This window comes from Suncus etruscus, chromosome 3 (genome assembly GCF_024139225.1).
Source record: "Suncus etruscus isolate mSunEtr1 chromosome 3, mSunEtr1.pri.cur, whole genome shotgun sequence".
Lineage (NCBI taxonomy): Eukaryota > Metazoa > Chordata > Mammalia > Eulipotyphla > Soricidae > Suncus > Suncus etruscus.
Window position 1 is genome coordinate 76,987,326 of NC_064850.1, and position 26,022 is coordinate 77,013,347.

A 26,022-nucleotide genomic window follows, 5' to 3' on the forward strand; every position below is an offset into this window, starting at 1 on the left:
TCTGATTATTTTCTATTTTTTTAGATCAATAAGGGTAAATTTGTAATAATCAAATCTCTTAGTGGTCTAAGGATTTAGCTATTCTTATCAAGTTATTCCCAAATATTTGTGGCAAAAGGAAATTTAAAAACTTTTGATGAGGCTAGCTTTATCATGATATCAAAAATAGATAGAAATACACTCTCAAATAAAACTATAAACTAATATTCCTGATAAAAATAGTCATAAAGTCTCAATGAGACCTTAGTGAACCAAAATTGAAAGTACTTGAGAAGATCATACATCATGATCACGTTAGGTTTATTCCAGGGATGTAAAGATAATTCAACATATAAAAATAAATTCATGTAATATGCCACATCAACAAAAGTAAGGATAAAAAGCATTTTGACAAGGTCAGAGAGTGCAACAGGTAGAACTTTTGTTTTGCATGTGCAACCCAGTTTTGATCCTCAGCAATCCATATGGTTCCCTAAACACCACCAAAATATCCTGAATATGCTGTGCATGACCTCAGTTTTTTTAAGTTATTTTATCATATCAATAGATACAAGAAATGCTTTTAATACGGTTAATATTTTGTGTGAGTGTTTGGCCATACCTGACAGTACTTAGGGGTTTCTTTTTGCTCTGCACTCAGAAATTACTCCTAGCAGGCTCCAGGAACCATATGGAATGCTGGAGATTGACTCCCGGTCGGCAGTGTGCAAAACAAATGTCCTAACCGCTGTGCTATCATTCCAGTTCCAGGTTCAGTATTCTTTTATATAAAACTTATTAAAGAAATGGGGAAAGAATAGATATAGCTCAAAATATTATTGCCCACATATGACAAATTCGCTGCTAACATCAGTCAGTGGCAAAAACTGGAAGCTTTTTTCTGTAAGGTGGGTGTAAAATAAGGACTTGGCTTTCACCAGTCCCCAGAATACCATTAATTGTGCTATAGCAATTATGCAAGAAAAAGAAATTAAAGAATCACAATGGAAAGTATGTATAATGTCACTATTTGTATGTGACATGACAATAAACATAGAAAATCCTAATGATACCATTAAATGATTAATACAAATAGACCACTGTAGTACAATAATAGGCAATAAAATAAATATATTAAACTTTATTGTATCTCTATCTGTAAATGACAAACTTTGTAGGAAATACCAAGGAAACAGACCCATTTACAGCTGCATCAGAGGAAGTAAGTGCCAAAAATGTGTCTGAAAAGTAGAGTATATGATTTATCTGAGCAAAGCCCTCAGCTTCATCTCCAGCACAGCCTGGATCCCAAGAATTGCAGAGAGTGGCACTGAAGACGTCCTAAGTATTACTAATGTGACTTCACAGCTGGAAAATAATAAGATAAAAAAGTGTTAAGTTGGAGCCAGAGCTATAGCACAATGGGTAAGGTGTTTGCCTTGCATGCATTTAATTTGGGTTTGATTCCCTGCATCCTCTATGGTCCCAAGAATCAGCCAGGAGTGATACCTGAGCACAGAGCTAAGAGTAATCCCTGAGTGCTGACAGGTGTGGCCAAAAAAGAAAACAAGAGTTAAGTATTTAGGAACCAATTTAATGAAGATAGTTCAATTGAAAACAATTAAACTCCATTAAAAGAAATAGAAGAATATACAAAGAAATGGGAAGACATTCTCTGTTCAGAGAATTGGATGAATAAAAAATAATATAATCCCCAAAGGAGAAAGGTAGGTAACATTATGATCTAGAAGTTTGGTTCCAGCCCCAGCATCCCACATATATGGACAGTTGATGTATTTTATTTGGTAAAGGAGCCAAGAGCATAAAACGGAGAAATGAAAGTCTCTTCAACAAATCTTGTTGCTGAAAATTGGATATCCACATACACAAGAATGAAATGGATCACTTTCACCACACAAATGTTTATCCAAAATGAGCTAAAAGTTTATTTTCTGGACACAAATATATAAATATTTAAATATATAAATACATGGAAGAAAATATATATAAGACATTCTACTGTACTAAATTCAGTGGCTTCTTCGTGTAAATTTTTCTGTATTCAAGGAAACAAAAAGCAAATGCAAACAAAAAGAATTAACATTAAACTTAAAAATTTTATATGGTCAAAGAATATACCACTAAAATAAGAGGCTTGGGTCAACGGTGTGGCACAATTGTTAAACACTTGCTCCACATGTGTAGAGCTGTAGTTTAGAATCCAAGTACTATGTGGTGACCATAAGAACTTCTGGGCATCTCCTCCTATTCCTGTACCAACAGAAAAACACCCTATCAGAGGGGAAGAACTCTGGCATACCAGGTGTCTAACAGAAATCTAATATCCAGGATAGACCGAGAACTTTCAACTCTCAACAAGACAACCCCATCAAAAAATGGGTAGAAAAACAATAGACAGCTGCATCAGGGAAGATATATAGATGACCCACATGCCTATGAAAAAGCTACTCATTATACCATGAGAAATACAAATGAGAACTTCCGTGAGAGAGCACACGCCCATCTGTGAGAATGGCCTCTGACAAAGAGCAAGGAACAGTAAGTGCAACCAGAACTGAGAGTGAAAAGAATTGTTGGTGGGAGTGTAAATGGGCCCAGCCTCTAGGAGAAAGAGTCTGGATGCTTCCCAAATATTAAAAATAGATCTATCTGGGCCGGGCGGTGGCGCTAAAGGTAAGGTGCCTGCCTTGCCTGCGCTAACCTTGGACGGACCGCGGTTCGATCCCCCGGTGTCCCATATGGTCCCCCAAGCCAGGAGCAACTTCTGAGCACATAGCCAGGAGTAACCCCTGAGCGTTACTGGGTGTGGCCCAAAAACCAAAAAAAAAAAAAAAAAAAAAAAAAAAAAGAAGGCAAAAGTCTTAAAAAAAAAAATAGATCTATCATGTGATCCAAAGATTTCTCTTCTAGATATCAATTCAAAGAACACAAAGACATTATTTCAAAAAAGATGTAGGTAGACTTCTGTGCATTTATATACTGTTTACAGGACCTGGGAACAACACAGCTGTTCAATGATAGATAAGTGTTTACTCAGTGTGGTTTTTGTGGATGATGGAAAAAAACCTCAGTTATTAGAAAAGATGAAATCTTGGAATGGACTTTGTGATGTGGTCTCTGTGGTGTAATAAGGTACCTCATTGTTGTTTTGATTTGCATCTCCTGATGATTAGTGATGTGGAGCATTTTTATGTGCCTTTTGACCATGTATTTCTTCTTTGAGGAATTATCTATTTATTTCTTCTCCCCATTTTTTGATGGGGTTAGATTTTTTTTCCTGTAAAGTTCTATCAGTACCTTGTATATTTTTTTATATTAGTCCCTTATCTGATGGGTATTGGATGAATAGTTTCACCCATTCTGTGGGTGGCTTTTGTATCCTAATCACTATTTCCTTTGAGGTGCAGAAGCTTCTCAGTATAATATAGTCCCATTTGTGGAGAGTGGCACACATCATAAAGAACAGGAACAAAAAGAGCTGGTGGGGATGTGGAGAGAAAGGAACTCTTATTCACTGCTGGAGGGAATGCCATCTCATTCAACCTTTATGGAAAATAATATGGAGATTCCTCAAAAGACTGGAAATTTGATCAGACTATACCACTCCTAGGAATAAACCCTAGGAACACAAAAACACAATTCAAAAATCCCTTCATCATACCTGTATTCATTGCAGCTCTATTTACAATAGCCAGACTCTCGAAACAACCAAGATGCCCCTCAACAGATGAATGGCTAAAGAAACTGTGGTACATGTATACAATGAAATATTATGAAGCTGTCAGGAGATGAAGTCATGACATTTTCCAATACATGGATGTACATAGAATCTATTATGATGAGTGAAATAAGTCAGAGGGAGAGAGAGACACACTGAATAGTTTTACTCATACATGTTTTAAGAAAAACAAAAGACATTATTGTAATAATGCTCAGAGACAACAGAGATGAGGGCTTAAAGGACTGGATCTTGATGTGAAGTTCACCACATAGAGTGGTGAGTTTAGAGAGATGACTACATTAATTATCATGACAATGTTAATGAGTGAGAGAAGTAGAATGCCTGTCTCAAGTACAGGCAGGAGGTGGGGAAGGAGGGAGATGGGGCATTGGTGGTGGGAAGCTTGAACTAGTGATCGGGGGTGGTGGTATTCTTTTTATGACTGAAACCCAACTATAATCATGTATGTAAGCATGGTTCTTAAATAAAGAAAAAAAAAGAAATCTTGGAATGGAGAAACAGGGAAGGTGTTAAGGCATTTGACTTGCATTGGGACAACCCTGTTCAATCTCTGGCATTCCAGCCTATGATGGTTGTTCCATCTTAAGATAATCAGATAGAAGTAATATGGTGAGATCCCAACTAGCTTTTCACAGCTTCTTCTTGAGAAAGACCAATGTTTTCAGTTCCATTTTATCCCTATGATGGACTTATCTCCTGCAATCCACTTTTGTGGAAGAGAGGGAGACACATTTGTAACATGTCCAGTGACCCTGATTGTTTTCTCAGCAGTTAGGCTGAATTGTTACAATTTAGGAGAACAACCTAAGGGACTTCCTCAGAAGCCAAAAATACTGACAGTCACCAGGACCATGTTAGGAAGGCATCCAAAATGTGCAACAACAGATGAGTGGACAAAGTAATTGTGGTATACACACATAAGCAAAATGGAATACTACTTTAAGAAAAGACAACATTTTGGGGCTATAGAAATAATATAATTGGGATGGTGCTTGCCTTGCAAGCAGCCAACCCAGATTTGATTCCTGGTGTCCTATTTAGTCTCTCTGAACCTGCAAACGGGTAATTCATGAGTGAAGAACCCCTTAGCACCATAGAATGTGCCCTCCCATGACACAGAATCATGCAATTGGCTGCTACATGGATGAATCTGGAGAGTACCAGGCTAAGTGCAATTAGTCAGAAGGAGAGGGATAGACACAGAATGATCTCTCTTATATGCGGGATATAAAGAAGCATAGTAAGGGAATAGCAAATGGTCAAAGGCAGCAGAACCTGAGAACTGGTCTACAGAACATGGTGGGGGAAGGAGCATCAGGAAAGTAGGTGTGTTGGGGTAGGGGCAGAAAGGGACACTGAGACAGTGGTGGCAAGAGGTGGACATTCTGATAAAGAGTGTGATACAACAACGACCTGCTTACAGGACAGGGCTCTCTGCATTGCCCTTCAATGGTGAGGTGAAACAAGAGGATGCTCCACATCCTGACTTCAATGTAGGATATGCAGATTCCAGGATATTTAATACAGAAACATGATACCAACAACAGAGACTATGTGAAAAATAAAAGTGTGTTGGCACTACAGACAATGTCTTGGATTGGACGATCTAGCTTGTCTGGAGCCTAGAGTTGGTCTTATGCCAGGAAACTTCAGGGGTCGGGTCTCTTTGTATTTAGGCCAAGGCTATTCCTTTCCATTCCCCTCATATTTTGGTGGGCCTATGCAAACAACAATTGCCACTCTAACACCGTTTTTACTGTGCTCCTTTGACTCTAATCCTTAAAAAAAAAACCCACTTAAAATTGGAGGATGACAAGCTAATATACATGGAAATGTAAAAAATAGTATGACTCTAATGTTTAAGGAGTTACGTAAGTTTTATGGCTTTAGATTGCCTTGTGTGCTGCTAAGAAATATTATAATGTGTTACAATCTGGGGACTTGAGGGACAAAGTAAATGTACATGGATTCTGTTTTATTTATCTTAATGTTCTTTGGCTGAAAGTTCAAAGTTAAGATATCAGCAAGGGGACTTCTTCTGAGAATTATGTTATGGGTGATTGTCCTTCCACTGTAACTTTATCTTGTCCTCTTTCTTTGCATCTTTGTTCTCAGAATAAAAAATAAAAAAAATAGGGGCCGGGCGGTGGCGCTAAAGGTAAGGTGCCTGCCTTGCCTGCGCTAGCTTTGGACGGACCGCGGTTCGATCCCCCGGTGTCCCATATGGTCCCCCAAGCCAGGAGCAACTTCTGAGCGCATAGCCAGGAGTAACCCCTGAGCGTTACTGGGTGTGGCCCAAAAAGCCAAAAAAAAAAAAAATAAAAAAATAAATAAAAAAATAAAAAAAACAGTGTAGTATTGGAACTTTGTATGCATGAAGTCTTGTCACTAGCAGAATTGTAAATCATGGTGCCTACATTTTTTTTAATAAAAAAAGAAAAACAAATTCAATCTGAGTTGCAACTTTCCCCCCAGAATCCAGCCAAGACAATGGTCTGCATATAGGGCTGCAGCATAATGCTCTGATTTTGTGCTGTTGGAAATTCAACAGCACTTAGATAATATTTCCTTTGTGCCACATTGTTTACCAGACATCTATCACTAGGGAGCAGCTACTATTTGACTGGACTCAACCATTGTTTCTCAAAGCCCTCACCAAATCCCTGAGGGAGAGGTACTGGCTTATTTCCACAGTGAGGTGGGAATGTCTCAGGTACAGTGTGTGTGTGTGGGGGGGGGGTTGCAGCCAGAGGTAAATTTCCAGTGTATGCTGGGGGAACACAAACACAAGGAATTTTTTTTTTTTTGAAAAGAGAATGGTAGGCTGAAAGTTTGGACAACTCAATACTGGTTTCTGGCTGTGAAGACAAATAAGACATTTGCTCTGTCCTGACTCATTCTTGGAAAGGGAGGAAAGAGATGCTTGAATTCAGGAAGTGGCACTAAGCAGTGGGTGAGATATAACTGTGTCTTATTTGGGAGGAGGGTTGGTTCTGCATTAAGAAAAAATTATTGGAGCACTTGCTCTAATTAGTCTGCCTCTTCTTAGATCTGAGAGACATTTTCTTAGTTTGCCAGTTACCCTGGGAAACTACTGGCCCCTTGTATAGTTAGGATGCTGAGACTGGTCATCCAGTCCTTAAATGTCTCAGTGGTACACTTTAGAATTTGGAGTCCTAATTATTTCCAGTGCACTTATCTGAGCAAACTAGGTAAAACTTTATATCCACTCTTGATGGATGTAGGGCAAAGTTCTATTGTTTTAATTATAGCTCTTTCTCTCACAGACAAATGAATGTATAATATCAGCCTTTTCTTATTTCTTGTTGGACTCCTGCAAGAATAAACACTACAAGACATGAACAACTTTTCTGGGGGGTGGCAGAATGCTCCAAGCAGATTACAGCTGCCAGACAGCTTTGTTGCTGATTCACAACTGTAGTGAAATGCCCAGCAACTTGTGATGTAATTGCTGCTATGTTCTGTGGGATTGGAGACCTGAAAAGGATGGGGCCCTATCTGTCTCCATGAGTTGCTGTTATCTGTGGAGACTCACAGGCAAGACAGGATTCTGTGTCTGGGGCCCAAGTAAATCAGCACAAGTCTTTGGAAAGATCACTGACTTTGTGATAGCCTATCGATTAAATAAGATCATATGTGTAGAGCTCTTATGCTTAAGATTTGCAGGAGACCTGTCACAAGAAACTCTCAAGACCAGAAGGCAGTGGTGGGTTATAGTAACAAAGCTCAATGAAACGAATGCTTTGCCTACAATACTGCACCCAGCCATACCCACTTTCAGGTTTGAAGGAAGTATACATAGCTTCACAGATAAACAACAGCTCAGAAACTTTACAGACTCAAAACCAGCCTTTAAAGAAAAATGGAAAGGTGTACTTTAATACAAGACAGACCAATACCAGTACCAAATACCAATACCAAATACCAATACCAAACTTCTACAAAATGATGACAATAAATCCTATGACAATTATCTCTCAATGTCAGTGGATTAAATATACCTTTGAGAGACACAGAGTGGCAAAATGGAGCAAAAAGCTGAATCCAACATTCTGCTGTTTACAAGAAACACACCTGAATAGTCAGAGCAAACATAGACTCGAAATCAAAGGCTGGAGGAAAATCATCCAAGCAAACAACTCCCTTAAAAAAAGCTTGTGTGGATGATACCAACAACAGTGACTGTGTGAAAAATAAATATGTATTGGCATGACAGACAATGACCTGGATTGGACAAACTCGTTTCCCTGGAGCCTAGAGTTGGTCTTATGTCAGGAAACTCCAGGAATAGAGTCTCCTTGTATTTAGGCCAAGGCTTTTCCTTTTCATGTCCCCCATACTTTGGAGGGCCTGTGCAAATGATAACTGCCACTTTGACACTGTTTGTACTGTGCTCCTTTGACTCTAAACCTTATTTAAAAAAATGCACTTAAACTTTTGAGGTTAACTTTAATATGCATGTGCATGGAAATTAAAAAAACTACTATGCCTTCAAGTTTAAGGAGTTACATAAATTTTATAGCTTTAGATTGCTTTGTGTACCACTAAGAAATGTTATAATGTACTACAATCTGGGGTCTTGAGGGACAAAGTAATTGCACATGGGTTCTGTTTTATTTTTCTTAATGTTCTTTGACTGTAAGTTCAAAATTAAGGTGTCAGCAGGGGGATTCCTTCTGGGAACTCTATTTTTGGGTGATTGTCCTTCCACTGTAACTTTACCTTTTCCTCTTTCTTTGCATTATTGTTCACATAATTAAAAATAAAGAAAAATAACAAAAAAAGCTGGAGTGGCCATATTAATATGAGATGACACAACTTTATACTCAGAAAAGTTACAAGGGACAAAGATGGACATTTCATACTAATCAAAGGATATGTACAGCAGGAAGAAATCATACTCCTAAATATATATGCACCCAATGAGAACCAGCAAAATATTTAATACAAAGAAGATATCAATAGAGCACAATAATAGTGGGAGACCTCAACATTGTCCTGTCACCCTTGATAGATCAACCAAGTTGAAACCCAACAAGAATATACTAGCTCTGAAAAGAGAAATGGAAGAAAGTGTACTAGTATATATACATATATATATACTTTCTTCCATTTATATATATATTATATATATCCTTATATATAATATATATGGCACTCCATCCCTAGAAAACTGGATACACATTCTTTTCCAATGCATATGGGTCATTCTCCAGGATAGACCACATGCTGGCCCTTCTCAGATCACAAGGCACTGAAACTAGAAGTGAATTACAAAGGGACACAGAAGAAAAACTTTAACACCTGGAAATTAAACAGCTCACTACTGAACAACCAGTGGGTCAGAGATGAAATCAAAGAGGAAATCCAAACATTCCTGGAAACAAATGATATTGAAGACAAAAATTATTAGAATTTGTGGGACATAGCAAAAGCAGTATAGAGGATAATTTATAGCTCTGCAAACACACATCAGAAAGGAAGAAGGGGCCTACATAAAAAGCTAATGACACATCTTATAAAATTAGAAAATGATCAACAAAAGGAACCAAAAATAGGTGGGCAAAAGAAAATAACAAAGTTTAGACAGAAATCAATTAAATGGAAGTCCAAAAAACAATCCAAAAGATCAACGAAAGCAAAAGTTTGTTCTTTTTATGACTGAAACCCAACTACAATCATGTTTGTAATCACGATGTTTAAATAAAGCTATTATTAAAAAAATCTGACCAAAATTCTAACTGCTACAGAAAAATAAGAAAACAATTTGTGTAGAATTCTTGATGCCTAATAAGTGTCAGGAAATGATAATGATAATAGCAATATTATTGCATCACCATTACCCCCAGGGATAATCATATTAGAGTCAGCCATATTAGAACTAGCATCATTTATAATGAGAGTGATGATACATAATAATATAATATCAGTGACTAGGGCTCAATGGATATGATCACCTGTAGGGAAAATGACATGTAACAATAAAAAAAAAATGCTGGTGAGACTAGAGTGATAGCACAGCAGGTAGAGAGCTCATCTTGCATACTGTCATCTTGATTTCAATCCCTAGCATCCAATGTGGCCCCGTGAGCACCTCCAGAAGTGAATTCTGAGTGCAAGCAAAGTAATTACTACTGAGCATTACTGGGTATAGCCTACTCTCCCTAATCAGTGCTGGTGATAAAGCAGAATATAAAATAACTCATTCTTTGTTCTGGAACCTAAAAGATCTTTAAAGTATTTTAAACTTTCTTTTAAAAAATTAAGAGGAGGGCCAGAGAAAATGGGTCAGAAGTACTCATATTGGATCCCTATCACTATATGTCTCTGATCCCTGAGCACTGCTGAGCATAGCCATAGGGTCCACTGCTTTGGCAGAGACCTCGATACCTTCAGCACCAGGGGCCCCATTGTGTATCAGGCCTGGTTGGATGTGTGTCACTGGGAATGGTTCTATGGTCCCCTGAGTGTTGTATGTATTAATCACACCACCTGGTGGAAAAGTAAAAGAAGAGAAAGAAAGCCTGATTATTAGTGGTAGAATTAGAGTCCCAATTCTATAAGATAATGTATTCCAATACTGCCTACCCTGAAGTACATAGACCACTGGCAATAACTGTTATTTCAGAATGGCCATGTTTGCGGTGTAGATATTCACAATGGAATCCCAGGGGTAAGTTAAGCTTGTCCCAGTTGACCAGTCAGTTCTGTCCCTAAGTCACTGAGGAGCATCCTTCCTGCTGCCTAACAACAATTTCTTTTTCCTTCCAATAGGAAAATGCTCAGCTGATCAGAGAAGTGGATGTGGGTAAGGTCTCTGTTCTGTCCAGGGACCAGGCTGAAGCTATCAAGCAACTGTGGTGTGACCCAGGGATCCAGGAGTGTTACGACAGAAGGCGGGAGTACCAGTTGTCCGACTCGGCCAAGTAGTGAGTTGGGAGCCAGACTGTCCTCACAGAAGTGCTGTGGGCTGTTTGCTCCACTGGCAGCTTCCTTCTCACATCTCTAACACCTTCTAAAAGCCCACCACCTTGAAGTCCTCACAGCCTCCCTTTGCCTTTTATCCTTAGAAATTTGGGAAACTCTGACCTCTTTGAAAAGAGTCCCAATTAAATGTGGGATTCTGGAGAAATAGTATGGAACTAAGGTACATGTCTTGCACACAGAAGACCCTGGTTCCACCCCTACCAGCACACAGAGTTCTCTGATCCCTACCAGGAGTGAACCCTGAGCTCAGAGCCAGGAGTAAGCCCTGAGCACCACCACTGGTGTGGCCCCCAAATCAGAACAAAACAAAACCCATAAATATGGGATGCTGAAATGATCTGACTCAAACATATGTTTCTGATTTTCCTCCTCTTTATCTCTCCAAGAGAGCAAGATCACAGACAGCCTCAAAATGAATTTTGAACTGCACTGCTATAAGTCCATCCATGACTGGTCTGGTGCTGCCCTCTTGTGGGAGGGAGAGTCTCTGCACCACAAAGCATCCTCATTTAATCCTGTTCTGTGCCTTCTGATCTTCAGAAAAGATCCCACTCACCCTTCTACCACAAAGCTCTAGTATTGAATCACACATTCCTGGCGGTGCAAATAATCTTCATCTCCTGTATAAGATTTTTTTTTCATAGAGATTACATTTGCTGACTGTGTTTCTGAAACTGACAGATCACCTGTAAAGTGTGATCAAAAGAGAAGTTCCCAGGGGTGGAGAGATAGCACAGTGGTAGGGTGTTTGCCTTGCATGAGGACGACCTGGGGGGTGTGTGTGTTCTGTTTCTGGCATCCCATATGATCCACCAGCCTGCCAGGGGCTATTTCTGAGTGCAGAGCCAGGAATAACCCCTGAGCACAGCTGGGTGTGGCCCAGAAATCAATCAATCAGTCAATAAAGTTAAAAAAAAAAAAAAGGGTAGCTCCTACTTTTGTCACTCAGCTCCTTCCTCCCACCTCTTGTCCTCTGCCACCATTTGGGGACCTAGAGCAATTGCCTTCATATTGCCTCAATGGCTTGCTGAGTGGGCAAAACAGTGGAACATCAGCCCCTGAGGTTGCCATTGCCTTTGTCCCTGCTAGACTGGTTGAGGTCAATAATAAGACCTGAGTCGGGAACCTCTTGAAGCAACAGGGCAGCAAAGTGGAAATCTGGTCATCCAGTTAGGGACCAAAGCCTTGGGTGGTAAGAAGGACAAGTTAGTTGCTCAAAGGCCACCTCAGTGACTTGCTCTATCTGCCAGGGTCAGCTAGGTTGTCACTCTCAGCTCCCTCTGGACACCTGCTCAGCCTCAGGCAGGTCTGTGGGGAGGGGTTGTCGATGGAAACAGCAGAGACAATCTTGGTTTGGGGGTGCTCAAACTCACCAACTTCTCCTTAAGCCAAAGTTCCAGTCCATTATGTTACTTAAAACTTTTTTTAAAAAGGCCTTAGTTTATTTAGTTTTGTTTTTCAAGAGTTTTCTTATTTACCAGAGGGGAAAAATGATATTTTAAGCTTAGGAACTTCAATATAGAGCCCAAAATAATTCAAGACAAATTCTGGGTTATTTCAAGAGATGTCTGATTTTCTAGTGTAACAGAAAAGTTTTTCTTACTATTTTGAAAGACTTTACATTGGCTTGTTTAATGTATTTATGTTTTCTTAGAAAAAATTCATTGAGGGATTGGAGCAGTGGCACAAGCAGTAAGGCATCTGCCTTGCCCCCGCTAGCCGTGGTTTGATCCCCTGGCATCCCATATGGTCCCCCAAGTCAGGAGTGATTTCTGAGCACATTACCAGGAGTAACCCCTGAGTGTCACTGGGTGTGGTCCAAAAACAAAAACAAAATTCATTGAGCAAAGCATTAGTAAACTAACATCAATGTTCTTGGATGGGGAGAGGAGTGATGGGAGTAAGAAATCAGTGAAATTCATATCTTGTTCCTTCCCTCCCTGCCATCTTTCTCACAGGCCATGGCACTGTTAATCAAGAGTAGAAACAGGAGAAATGGAATGGCAGGATTTTCTTGGGAGTTTATAAAGCTTTTCTTACAGATATCACCAATGCTGGAGGATCTTGGCTGGGTTATCTCACAACATGCATATAAGCATGTCTGAGGGTCTCTGATGAGTCTGTGACAATGCAATTTGTTGGGTGGGAACATGCTCTCTGGGCCTCAAGGTCATTTCCACCTTCTCTAGAACAAATCGGGGTGTTTTTCTGTTCTTTGATGTCACAGCTATCTCTCTGACATTGACCGGATCGCCAAACCGTTCTTTGTACCTACACAGCAAGACGTACTTCGTGTCCGTGTGCCCACAACTGGCATCATTGAGTACCCCTTTGACCTGGAAAACATCATCTTTAGGTGAGAGCCTCTCCCTGACAGGGCCCTATTAGAATCTGTCTGTCTCCAGATGGGTTGGAGGCAAACCCTCTCTGGAACATAGGGCCAAGTTGGTCCTCACTGTGTCAGTGTGCTGAGAACTGGGCAGATTTCCAATCCTGGAAGGGAGACAAGCTCACCTTCTGTGCTCCATAGAGAAAAAGAGTTAATTTAGTGTTTTCTGCAATCAGTTGTTTACATTGTTTTTTTTTCTCTTCTCATTTTCCCCCATTTTTAAAAATTGTTTAATCTGTTCCATGCTTCAAAATACCATTATGTTGGTATTTTGATAGGGATTGTGTTGAATCTATAAATTATTTTAGGTAATATGACCTTTTATTTTATTTATTTTTGGGGGTCACATCTGGCATTGCTCAGGGGTTACTCCTGGCTCTGAACTCAGAAATCATTCCTGGCAGACTTGGGGTACCATATAGGATGCTGGGAACCACCGTCCACCCTGGGTTGGCCACATGCAAGGTAAAGGCTTTACCACTGCATAATTTCTCTGCCCCGTAATATGACCTTTTAAAGTGTATATCTTGTAATCTATGATCAATTTATGTCTTGTTTCTATGTGTTTTCTATTTCTCTTAAACAAGTCATGTTCCAAAAAAAAAAAAATCAAAACAAGTCATGTAGCTGTCACTATTGAGAAAATCATTGAATCTTATCTTTCCAGTTGTTGATGTGGAAATTGATTGATTTGCATATGTTGAAACATCCCCGAACTTGTGGAACAAATTTTATTTGGTAAAAAGTTATTGTTGGATTAACTTTTCAAGATTTTATTGACTATTTTGATATCTATATTCATCAGAGATTTAGCCTATAGTTTTCTTTTTCTGCATTATGTTGTTATTATTTTGGGACCTTAACAGTAGTGCTCAGAGCTTATTCCTGGCTCTGTGCTCAAGGATAAATCCTGGCAAGGTTCAGGAGGCCATATGGAGTGTTAGGGATAGCAAACATCCTATCCTCTCAACTTTTGCTTTGCGTCCTTTCTGTATTATTCTTGTGTGATTTGGAAACAAGGGTAATGCTGACCTCATAGAATGTGCACCTCTCCAACTGAGGAGGAAGGAAATTTCAGAAGATAGATATTATTACTTCTTTGAAAGTTTGGAAGGGCAGTTCAGTGGTAGCACACTTGCCTTTTGTGTTTGAGGCCCTGAGTTTAGGTCAGGGAAGCAGCAAAAATTAAAGGAAAAGTGTTAGTAGATTGCACTGGAGAAATCATCAGATATTGGGCTTTTGTTCCTATGGAGATTTGTTGTTGTTGTTGTTGTTGTTATTTTTATTATTATTATTATTATTTTGAGTTGTGTACTTAAGATTGATCTATTTAAACTATTTTTCTCTGGGCCAATCTTAGAAGGTGAGACTCTTAAAATGTGTCCATTTCTTCTAGACAGTCTAGTTTGTCTGCGTTTAGATGTTCATGAAAATATATTATGATCCTTTATATTTCTGCATTAATAGTGACAATTTCACCACCTTCATTCCTGATATTCTATTTTGTTTGTTTTAGCATTTCATGTTACCTTCTATTTTTTGCTTAGTGAGTCAAGCTAGGGGTTTGCCAGTTTTGTTTATTTCAAAGAACCAGCTCTTTACTCACTCTTTGGAATTGTATTTAACTTTGCTCAACTGTTCATTATTTTCTTTCTCCTAATGACATGGTTTCAGTTCAATGTTTATTTGAGATTTGTCTATTAATGTGGGTCAGTACAATGAATTTTCCTTTAAGTATTATTTTAAGTGAATCCAATAGGATGTTAGCTTGTCTTCAGTTTTTTGGTCTTGAGGTAATTATTTTTCTTTTGATTTACTTGTTAACTTAGTTGCTATTCAAGGGTATATTGTTTAAGTTGTGTATTTGAGATATTTCCACTTTCTATTTATAGTTTATTTCTAAATTAATTTCTCTGTGGTTATAACATATACTATTATTTTAATATTTATATATATGCTTTGGGGTCACACCTAGTAGGACTCTGGGGTTGTTCCTGGCTCTTTGCTCAGAAATTACTCCTGGAGGACTATATAGGGTTCTAGGGATTGAACTAAGGTTGGCTGTATGCAAGGCAAACACCCTAACCACTGTGCTGTCTCTCCAGCCCCAATCTATATATATTTTTGAGATTTTTGTGTCCCAATATATTATATAACCTTGACAATATTTTATGTGAACTTGAAAGGATTGTGTACTCATTTTTAGTTTTTTGGGGGGAGGGGGCCACACCCAGAGGTGCTCAATAGTTACTCCTGGCTCTGCACTCAGGGATTACTCCTGGTGGTGCTAAGGAACTACATACATGGGATGCCAAGAATTGAATCTGGTCAACTGTGTATATAGCAACCACCTTAACCACTTTGGCCCCTGTGTTTTCATTTCTTTGGGGATGAAAGTTTCTGTATATTTATTTCTATAATTACTTAATTTGATATCATTTTTTCTTACTTTTCTAGAAGATCTAGTCATGTAAATAGAGTGCTAATATCTATTGAAGCAAGAGAAATAGTACAGGGATAAAGTATTTGTCTTTCATGCAGACAATTTCTGCTTAATCTCTAGCAGCACATATAGATCCCACTGATCCCCTCCAGGTATAATCTCTGACTACAGAGCAAGAACTAAGCCTGGGCACCACTGGGAATGATACCCCTCAAAGAGAGAGGGAGGTGACTTTGAATGACACCTCCATTTTCTAGATTTCTATATCCAGTTCTTTCCAAAATTTAGAAGTCCCCAAATGATTTGTCTGTTGTAATCGCCTTGGTACACTGTGGTCCCTCATGGCTTCAAGCTTGCCACGGACACTCTTTTTGAGATTTTTGAAAATCTTTTTTTTTTTTTTTTGGAGAAAAATATGGGTATAACTTATTTTATTTATTTTTTGTATGCAGATATAATAGTTTTACATTTTTTAAATTCATGTAATTGTTTGTTTACCATAATTATATGTTCTAAGGATAAAAGTTTATTTTTTAATATGAAATTTTTATTTAAGCACCATGATTACAACATGATTGTAGTTGGGTTTCAGTCATAAACAGAACACCCCCACTTCCCCAGTGCAGCATTCCCACCACCAATGCCTGCCCTCCTTCCCAACCCCTGCCGGTATTCAGACAGGCATTCTTTAAAAAAAAAAATACAATGCTTGAGTTACTGTGATTTACAATAGTGTTAATGGTGGCTTCATAATTTCAATACTACACCCATCACTGACCTCTTCCCAAGGTTCTTCATGTCCTTAAGGCTTCTCTCTCTCCACCACCACACCCACCACATACTCAGGTCTGTGGATTAATTCTCCAGCGGTTGTCTTTTACCCTTTGTTACTATCTTGCTGGGTTAAGATCCCACTTATGAGCTAGATCATTCTGTATCTATCCCTTTTATAATGTCACAGAAAATTTCATGGTTTTATCCTTTCTTAGAACTGCATAATATTTCATTATGTTTCAGTTTCCACAGCTTCTTGTGTGTTTCATCCACAGTTGAGAATTTTGGTTGTTTCCAGTTTTTGACTTTTGTACTAAGTGCTTCAATGAACATAGATGTGCATATATCCTTTTGAATTAATGTTTCTGTAATTTGTTGGTAGATGCTGAGAAATGGTATCATTGGGTTATATGGGAGTTCTATTCATCTCTTAATTAAACAACAACAACTCCATATTGCTTTCTCAAAGGCTGAAAAACAACATTCCCACCAACAGTGGATAAAGTTTCCTTTCTTACCACTACCTCACCAATACTATAGATCTTTCCAGTCTTTTTTTTTTTATATATATATATATATGTACCATTCTCACTGGTGTGAGATATTTCAATGTTGTTTAATTTGCATTTCCCTAATGCTGATGAGCACTTTTTTACATGCCCACTTGCCACCCATGCTTATTTTGGAAAGTATTTATTCATCTATTTGCCTCTTTTTGGGGTGGTGTCATTAAAATTTTTGTTGCCACCTCTCACTCATGACTGCCCCAATGGTAGCTGCAGTTCTTACCTCCTCCTCCCAGTACAAACACAGTGAGCTTCTACCTTCACAAAGCATCTGCCTGCAGATCACTACAGATGCCCCGAGGGTACATTAACGTATACTATTTCCTATTTTATTAGTTTCTGATTGTGTTTTGTGAGGAATTTTCCCTGACTTAGAGTATTCATCATACCTACAGGCATATAGACTAATTGTAACTATGTACAAATCTCTATGTACAAATATAGGACATTCATTTATCTCTTTCTGTTCTGGGGCCATAGCAGTGTGGCAATGCTCAGAGCTTATTCTTGTTCTGTGCTCAGGTATCATTTCTGGTAGCACTGGGATCAGCTGCATGCAAGACAAATGCCCTTCCCACTGTAATATTGCTCCAGCCACCCACCTTTTTTACAAAGGATGCTTTAAGAAGTGTTTACTGAGTGCCACTGCCAATCCCCTTCCCCAAGCTCTAGTCTCAGCCCTCTGCCAGTCCTGACATCCAGGTGTCTGCCCTCCTAATCTAGGTGCATCATCCAAAGGAGAGAACTTTGGTCCCTGATTTGAACTGGGAGTATCCAGGCATCCAGTGCCACCAACAAAACCCTCTCCCAAGCTCTGGCCTTAGCCTGCTGCCTATCCTGACATCTGTCTATCTGCCCTCCTGTCCCCCAAACAATGTGGATACTAATGCATCTGTGTGAAGTCATTCCAATTTATATCTTTAATATTTCCAGGCAGATAGACCCTAGCACTACAGCCTCAAAACTTATTTGGCCAAACCAATTAATCCATTAAGATTTTTTTTTTTTTGGTTTTTGGGCCACACCCGTTTGACGCTCAGGGGTTACTCCTGGCTATGTGCTCAGAAATCGCCCCTGGCTTGGGGGGACCATATGGGACGCTGGGGGATCGAACCGCGGTCCTTCCTTGGCTAGCGCTTGCAAGGCAGACACCTTACCTCCAGCGCCACCTACCCGGCCCCCCATTAAGATTTTTTAAATTATACTCAGATAACCTCATGTGTTTAAGAAATAACCTGTAAGGCAGATATATTTGTAGCTACCTTTTGTATAATTGAGTAAATAGATCACTTTCTTAAGAAATGGGGAACCTGAAATTCCACCATCCAACCCACTAAATGCAAAGAACAATGGGGAAACCATAGAGGACAACTGCAATTGGGGATATGGACAGAAATCTAGGCAAATCTCCTAGCCCATCAAAATGCCTTAGCCTCATAGATGAGGACCTAAAATCAACATTTAATTATTTAGCAACAGAAATAAAGGAGGCTTTGCCTGTGAAATTAAGCAACCAATGGATAAACAATTCAACCAACTCAAAGAAAAACTCTTTCAGAAGATGAGAGAATCCATACTAATAGAAGTGAAGGAACTAAAAAACTTGTTAGCAAGCCCTAGTAGCAAAATCACATAGGTGGAGAATCGTATAAACAAATTTGAAACAAACTACAAGCCAACATTGATAGAGAAGTCAAAAGAGAAGAGACAACACATGGAAGAAAATTTAAGGTAGCTAATGATCAAAGAAAAGAGAAATAATTTCCGAATTATAGTAATACAAGAAGGGGAGGAAAAGGGAAAGAGGAAGACTAAGTAGCGAGAGAGATAATAGCACAGAACTTTCTCATTCTTTGGAAAGAAGCTGCTGTACAAATCCAAGAGGCAAAAAGAGTGCCAAACAAAATAGACCCTAAAAGAACAACACCAAGACGTAGAGTAATCCAAATAATAATAATAATAATAATAATAATAATAATAATAATAATAAATAGAGAGATGGACTCTTTAAAACAGTAGGGAGAAGAAAAAAATTTAAGTATAAAGAAAAAAACATAAGAATCAAACCATATCTTTCATTTGAAATGATCCAGGCAAGAAAAGAATGGAATGATATATTTGAATTACTAAATGAAAGAAAATTTTAGCCTATAGTTTATTACCCAGCAAACCTCTCATGTATCTGGTAGACATAAACATATTCAAGACAAAATTCTTGCAAAATTCACACTAACAAAACCAATTCTAAATGAACTCTCAAAGATAAATTATGTAAACTGAATACCCAATTGTAACAGCAACAACCCTACACAATATAATGACATAACAGCTCTTTATATCAATAGTTTCCTTGAATGTCAATGGACTAAACTCTCTATCAGACCAAATTACATTTAATCTCAAGAAAGTATTTAGAGATAAGAATGGACCTACTTATTGAATTGTGAATTTAATTAATCTGTAGACTCTTCCAAATTATCAGAGAGATGTGAATCCTTCCTAATATCTTCTATGAAGCTAACATTATGTTCATCCCCAAAGTTGACAGAGCTACTATCAAGAAAGAAAACTACAGGACAATCTCACTGATGAACATTGATGTAAAAAGCTTTAACAAAATCTTAGCAAACCAAACCCAACAATACACCATAAAGATTATATATCATGACCAAGTGGGTTTCATCTCAAATATGCAAGGAAGGTTCAATATACACAAGTCAATCAACATCATAAACCACATAAACAGAAGGAAAAATAATATGATCATATCAATTGGTGCAGCAGAGAAGGCATTTGATAAGATCCAACATGATTTCATGATTAAAACCCTCAAAAAATAGATGTGAAAGAAACCTTCCTCAAGATAGTAATAGCTATCTATTAAAAAACTATACCCAACACTATTATTAATGGTGAAAAGCTGAAAGAATTTCCACTAAGATCATGCATTAGGCAAGGATGTCCATTGTCTTCACTCTTATTCAACACACTATTAGAAGTCCTAGCAATAGCAATCAGGAAGAGAAGGAAACCAAGGAACCCAAATTGCTAAAGAGGAAGTCAAACTATATTTGCAGATAACCTTAAAAAGTCCACCAAAAAAGCTTCTAGAAATAATAAACAATACAACAAAGTGGCCAGTTACAAAGTCAACACACAAAAGACAGTTGCATCCCTTTAGACAGATAATGATTTAGGGGAGAAAGAGATTAGTGTATCCCATTTAAAATAGTTTACAGACTGTCAATTTCCTAGGAATCAACCTAACAAGGGAGGTGAAAGAACTACACCAGTAAAATTTCAAAACACTTAAGAAATTGAAGAAGACCATAGGAAATAAAAAACATTTTATTCTTTTTTTTTTTTTTTTTTTTGGTTTTTGGGCCACACCCTGTGACGCTCAGGGGTTACTCCTGGCTATGCGCTCAGAAGTTGCTCCTGGCTTCTTGGGGGACCATATGGGAGCGGGGGGATCGAACCGTGGTCCGTCCTAGGCTAGCGCAGGCAACATTTTATTCTTATGAATTGGAAGAATCAATATTATCAAAATGACCATTTTACCTAACCTACTATATAGATTTAATTCATTCCCTGTCTAAATTCAGACGTTATTTATGGACTTATATCAATCATTTATAAAGTTTGTGTGAAACCATAAAAGACCTAGGATAGCCAAATCCACGATGAAAAACAAGAAACTTGGAGACATCTCATTACCTAATTTGAACCTCTACTACAAAGGTATAGCGATCAAAATAGCATGGTATTGGAACAAATACAGAATACAACGGTCTCATTAAAAAATGGTGTTGGAACAGAGACTGTGTGAAAAATAAAAGTGTGTTGGCACTACAGACAATGTCTTGGATTGGACGATCTAGCTTGCCTGGAGACTAGAGTTGGTCTTGTGCCAGGAAACTTCAGGGGTCGGGTCTCTTTGTATTTAGGCCAAGGTTATTTCTTTCCATGTCCCTCATATTTTGGTGGGCCTATGCAAACAACAATTGCCACTCTAACACCATTTTTACTGTGCTCCTTTGACTCTAATCCTTAAAAAGAACTCACTTAAAATTTGAGGTTAACTTAAGCTAATATGCATGTATATGGAAATGTAAGAAAATACTATGCCTGTAATGTTTAAGGAGTTACGTAAGTTTTATGGCTTTGGATTGCCTTGTGTGCTGTTAAGAAATATTATAATGTGTTACAATCTGGGGACTTGAGGAACAAAGTAATTGTACATGGATTCTGTCTTAATGTTCTTAGGCTGAAATTTCAAAGTTAAGATATCAGCAAGGGGACTTCTGAGAATTATGTTATGGGTGATTGTCCTTCCACTGTAACTTTACCTTGTCCTCTTTCTTTGCATCCTTGTTCTCATAATTAAAAATAAAAATTAAAAAAAATGGTGTTGGAGGAGGTCAGAGAGATAGCATGGAGGCAGGGCATTTGCCTTGCATGCAGAAGGATGGTGGTTTAAATCCTGGCATCCCATGTGGTTCCCCAAGTCTGCTGGGAGCAATTTCTGAGCATAGAGCCAGGAGTAACCCCTGAGCACTGCTGGGTGTGACCCCCCCAAATGTTGTTGGAACAACTGGGTAATCATATGTAAGAAATTAAAGATCTAACCATATTTCAGACCTTACCCAAAAGCCAATTCATAGTGGATCAAAGATCTTGAGATTAGATTGAATTTACAAAATTCATTGAAGAAAACAGGCAGAATACTCCAAGTATTAGACCACAAAGAGGTCTTCAATAATTAGATGCCAATGGCAAGGATTATAAAATTAAATTCTAATAAATGGGACTACATCAAACTAAAATATTTCTGTATGGCAAAAGAAACATGGGCTAAAGTTAAAAGACAGCTGAGTGGGAGAAAATATTTGCACTAAACACATCAGACTAAGGTTTGATATCTAGGATATCAAAATACTCACAAATTACTTAAAGAAACTCCAAAAACAACCCATCAAAAATGGGAAAAGAAGGGGCTAGAGTGGTGGCGTGGAGCAGTAAGGTGACTGACTTGCCGGTGCTAGCCTAGGACAAACTGCGGTTTGATCCCCCAGTGTCCCATATGGTCCCCCAAATCAGGAGCGATTTTTGAGCACATAGCCAGGAGTAACTCTTGAGCATCACTGGGTGTGGCTCAAAAAACCAAACAAAAATAATGAAAAAGAAAAATGAACAGACTGTTCTCTGAGGTAGACCAAAAAATTGCTAACAGGCATATGAAAAAATGCTCATCATTACTTATCATAATAGGGGAATCCATATCAAGACAACAGTGAGATATCATCTTACATCAATGAGGATGACACATTTAAAAAAATGGGAACAATTTATATTGGTGGGGATGTGGTGAGAAAGGAATTTTCATCCACTGCTGGTGGGAATATTGCCTGGTCCAACCCTTATGAAAAACAATATGGCAGATTCTCAGTAAACTAAAAATTGATCTGTCATATGACCCAGAAATTCTGCTTTGGAGTATATTTTCTCAGGACAGAAAAACAACAGTGATCCAAAAGGATGTATGCACACCACTATTCATTGTAGTGCTCAGTACAATAGCTGAGAGTTGGAATCAACCTAGATGTCCCACAACAGATGAGGGGATCATGAAGATGTATTACAATGGAATACTACATAACTGTAAGGAATGGTGCAATTATGCAATTTGCAGTAACATGGATGGAACTGGAAGATATAGTGTTAAATAAAGTAAGTCAGAATAAAGATATATACAGAATATTACTTATATGTGGTATATAGAATAACTGCATGAAGAAATGCAATGGTTTAAATGGGAGTTGTTTCAAAAACTCTTGGCCCCCAGAGTATAGAGTAAAAATAAAGAAAATGAGTTTGAGGAAAAGAATCAAAAATATGAAATAATGGGGACCAGGGGCCAAGTGGTCTCAGGTGCATTGTTGGTGTTAAAAATGGACAGAACAAAATATCTAAGCCAAATTCAACAATAAAATAATTAAACACAAACTTTAACAATTCAAATTTAAAATGGGCCTGTTATGCTGGCAGGCTGGAGGCTGGGATGGTGGCATGTACTCTAGGAACATTTGTGGAGGAAAATCCACACTGCTAGTGAGATTGCCCTGATACGCTGTATATCTGAAACCCAACTATGAAGATCTTTGTAAATTACTATGGCTTCAATAAAATATTTTTTTTAAAAGTATTTACTGCATTTAATTGTGGCAAAAAAGAAAAAGAATAGTAAGATACTTAAGCATAGCTTTGAAAATTTCAAAGGTACATCTAGAGGGTCTGGATGTCCCTGTCACAGATGGCATACATGGGTCTTTCTCAGGATGGAGGTGGTGACCTCAAGGCAATGGTGGGAAGATTTGAGACTCAACTGGAGTGATGACACAGGAGTAGGTGAGCTTCTAAAGGTGGCTGTGCAGGTATGAATGGTTCCCCTTTTCTTCCTGCTGTGACTATTGTAATGTTGTCCCCACTTGTGTCCTCAAGCAGATACCACCTGAGTGATCTTACAGTCCTTTGCTAGGGAAAGCTGGTGTTTTTCTGTTGCCTAACAGTAATGAGTAAACATTTTCCTTGCAGAAACCCTTTTCACTACTGACAGGGAGCACAGCCCAGCTCCTAAATTTAAGACTGTTCTATTTCCCAGCCTTACCTTTTTCCTGTGGTTTCTGTTGGCAGAATGGTGGATGTTGGTGGCCAGCGATCTGAACGACGGAAATGGATCCACTGTTTTGAGAGTGTCACCTCCATTATTTTCCTGGTTGCTTTGAGTGAATATGACCAGGTCTTGGCAGAGTGTGACAATGAGGTATGTAGGTGCTGGGTTTAGTCGGCTGTAGAAGACAGATATTTGGGGTTTGTTTGGGGGCCAAATATCATGTACTCAGGGTTTACTCCCAGTTCTGTACTCAGACACCATTTCTCATGGATTCAGGGACCATTTTGGGTGCTGGGAATTAAACCAAATCAGCCATATGCAAGGGCAAGTACTCTATCTTCTCTACTATCACTCTGTCCCTGAAGACATTTCTGTACTTACTTGAGAAGTTTTCATTCATGGTGTAAAGCCATCTTGCTTCTCGAACCCTAGCCCATGGACAGGCACTAGTCACTAGAAAAGGGTGCTTGCTAAAAAATATGTGTGCTTACTGCACTAATTCATACCAGATAAATCAGATCCCGTATTACCCCAATTCACTCATTTTCACAAAATCCCAGCATCTGAACTTAGTCACACTTGAAACACACTGGCCAGCAGCTCTCGTTCTCAAATGTGAATGCACTTTTGAAGTTCCTGTGGACATTAAAGAAGAACCTGGCTTTCTCATCCAACCACAGGCATTCTGATTTAATTAGTGCTGGATGTAGTCAAGCCTGAGATCTAATGGAAGATGCTACTGAAACTGGAATCATCTGGAAAAACATTGCTTCTCAGGGTTGGCTGTATATTGGAGTTTTCTAGTTTTTTTTTTAAATATCATATTTTGGACCTCAGAGAAGATTTTTATATCTCCAAATTTTGAGTTGGGGGTATCTTTTCCAAATCTACTATCACATACTCATGAATAGCGCAAATGAAGTCAGGCCTTCGAAAAAGTTCATTTGAGACATGCTTCTGAACAATCATAACCCAGCACTAAAATTAGGATTCCTCAGGGTTGGATGGATGCCAAGAGAGGTTTGATGGCTTCTTGGGAATGCTACTCCGGGGCGCTGAAACTCACTCATTCCCAGGTAAAAACCCAGTGTTCTCTGGGAGTTGAGTCATGTTAACTGGACCAAACTCCATCATCTGGATGAAACTAGAAGGTAAAAAGTGGAGAGAATCACAAGTTTCTTTTTAGGCAAGGTTGGGGTACTTTAATGTTTTCTCAAGTATTTTGCCCCTGCCTTCACACAAAACTATTTGCTCTTAAAGAAATATATTTCTGGTGCCAAAGAAATGACACTTTCCTTGTACATAGCTGACATGGTTTCTCTCCCCAGTATCATATATGGTCTGTGCACAGCCAGGAGTAATCCCTGAGCACAAAACCAAGAGTAAGACCTAAGTACATTCAGTGTGTTCCAAACTCCCCACCAAAATAACAAAAGAAAGGTTTTTCTTTTGCTTCTAGTGTAAACTAGCTAAGAATTCTATTCAGAGACTGGAGCCATAGTAGAGTGGGTAGGGCACTTGCTTGCATGTGGAAGACCAGGCTTTGATCTGTAGCATCCCTTATGGTCTCCTAAGCCCTGTCAGAAGTGATTCCTGAGTGCAGAGCAAGGAATGAGTTCTAAGCACATGGGATGTGCCCCCCCCCCCAAAAAAAAAGACCTGCCAGAACTCTTAATAGACTAGTTCTGATCCAATTTATCTTGTACTTCTTGGGAATTGATATTTCTCTAAAAAATATTATCACATTAGCTAACCAGCAAGGCTAAGTTGATTTACAGTGTCATTGTGAAATGAATAATTGACAATCTGGCTGTCAACCAAGAATCCTAACTTGAGAGTTCTTTCTAAGTGATTGAGGGAGTGATTGGAGAAATAATACAGCAGATAGGGCACTTGCCTTGTGTGTAGCCAACCCAAGTTCTATCCTTGGTACCTTATATGGACTCTGAGTTCTACCAGGAGTGATCACTGAGCACAGCTGATTGTGACCCGAATCCAAAAATGAAAACTGAAATAAATGGAATAAAAAGACAAAGTTGTCTTAAGGACAGCAAGTGAATGGAAGTAATGGAGCACAATGCCTGGCACTCGTGAAGTCCCAGGCTAGATTCCAGGCATCTTATGCACTTCCATACACTGACTGTGCCAACCTCATCATATGAAGTGCCCACCACAGAAATACTGAAGCTATCTGCTATAAGCAGGACTGTAGCTCTGAACTGGTTCCTGCTATTACTTATGTGTCAGATGAGTCAGACTATGAAGGTTCTGGGATGCCAGACATTGTCCCCATGCTCTTTTTGTTTTTTTCCACACTTGATGGTGCTCTGAGCTTACTCCTAACTCTGCACTCAGAAATTACTACTGGCAGGTTTAGGGGACCAATAAGGATGTCTAGGATAGAAACTGAGTCAGCCACATCAAGGC

The 26,022-nt window shown here is 38.7% G+C and overlaps 1 protein-coding gene across 1 annotated transcript in view; it reads left to right on the plus strand.

Moving 5' to 3' along the window:
- The window catches only part of GNA14 (G protein subunit alpha 14), a 221,498-nt gene that overhangs the window by 192,607 nt on the left and 2,869 nt on the right, over positions 1-26,022 (plus strand). Inside the window, exons 3-5 of the mRNA XM_049769763.1 lie at positions 10,538-10,692; positions 12,978-13,106; positions 23,616-23,745. Of these exons, the coding sequence (XP_049625720.1) occupies positions 10,538-10,692; positions 12,978-13,106; positions 23,616-23,745 (414 nt within the window). The remainder of the gene's footprint in view (positions 1-10,537; positions 10,693-12,977; positions 13,107-23,615; positions 23,746-26,022) is intronic.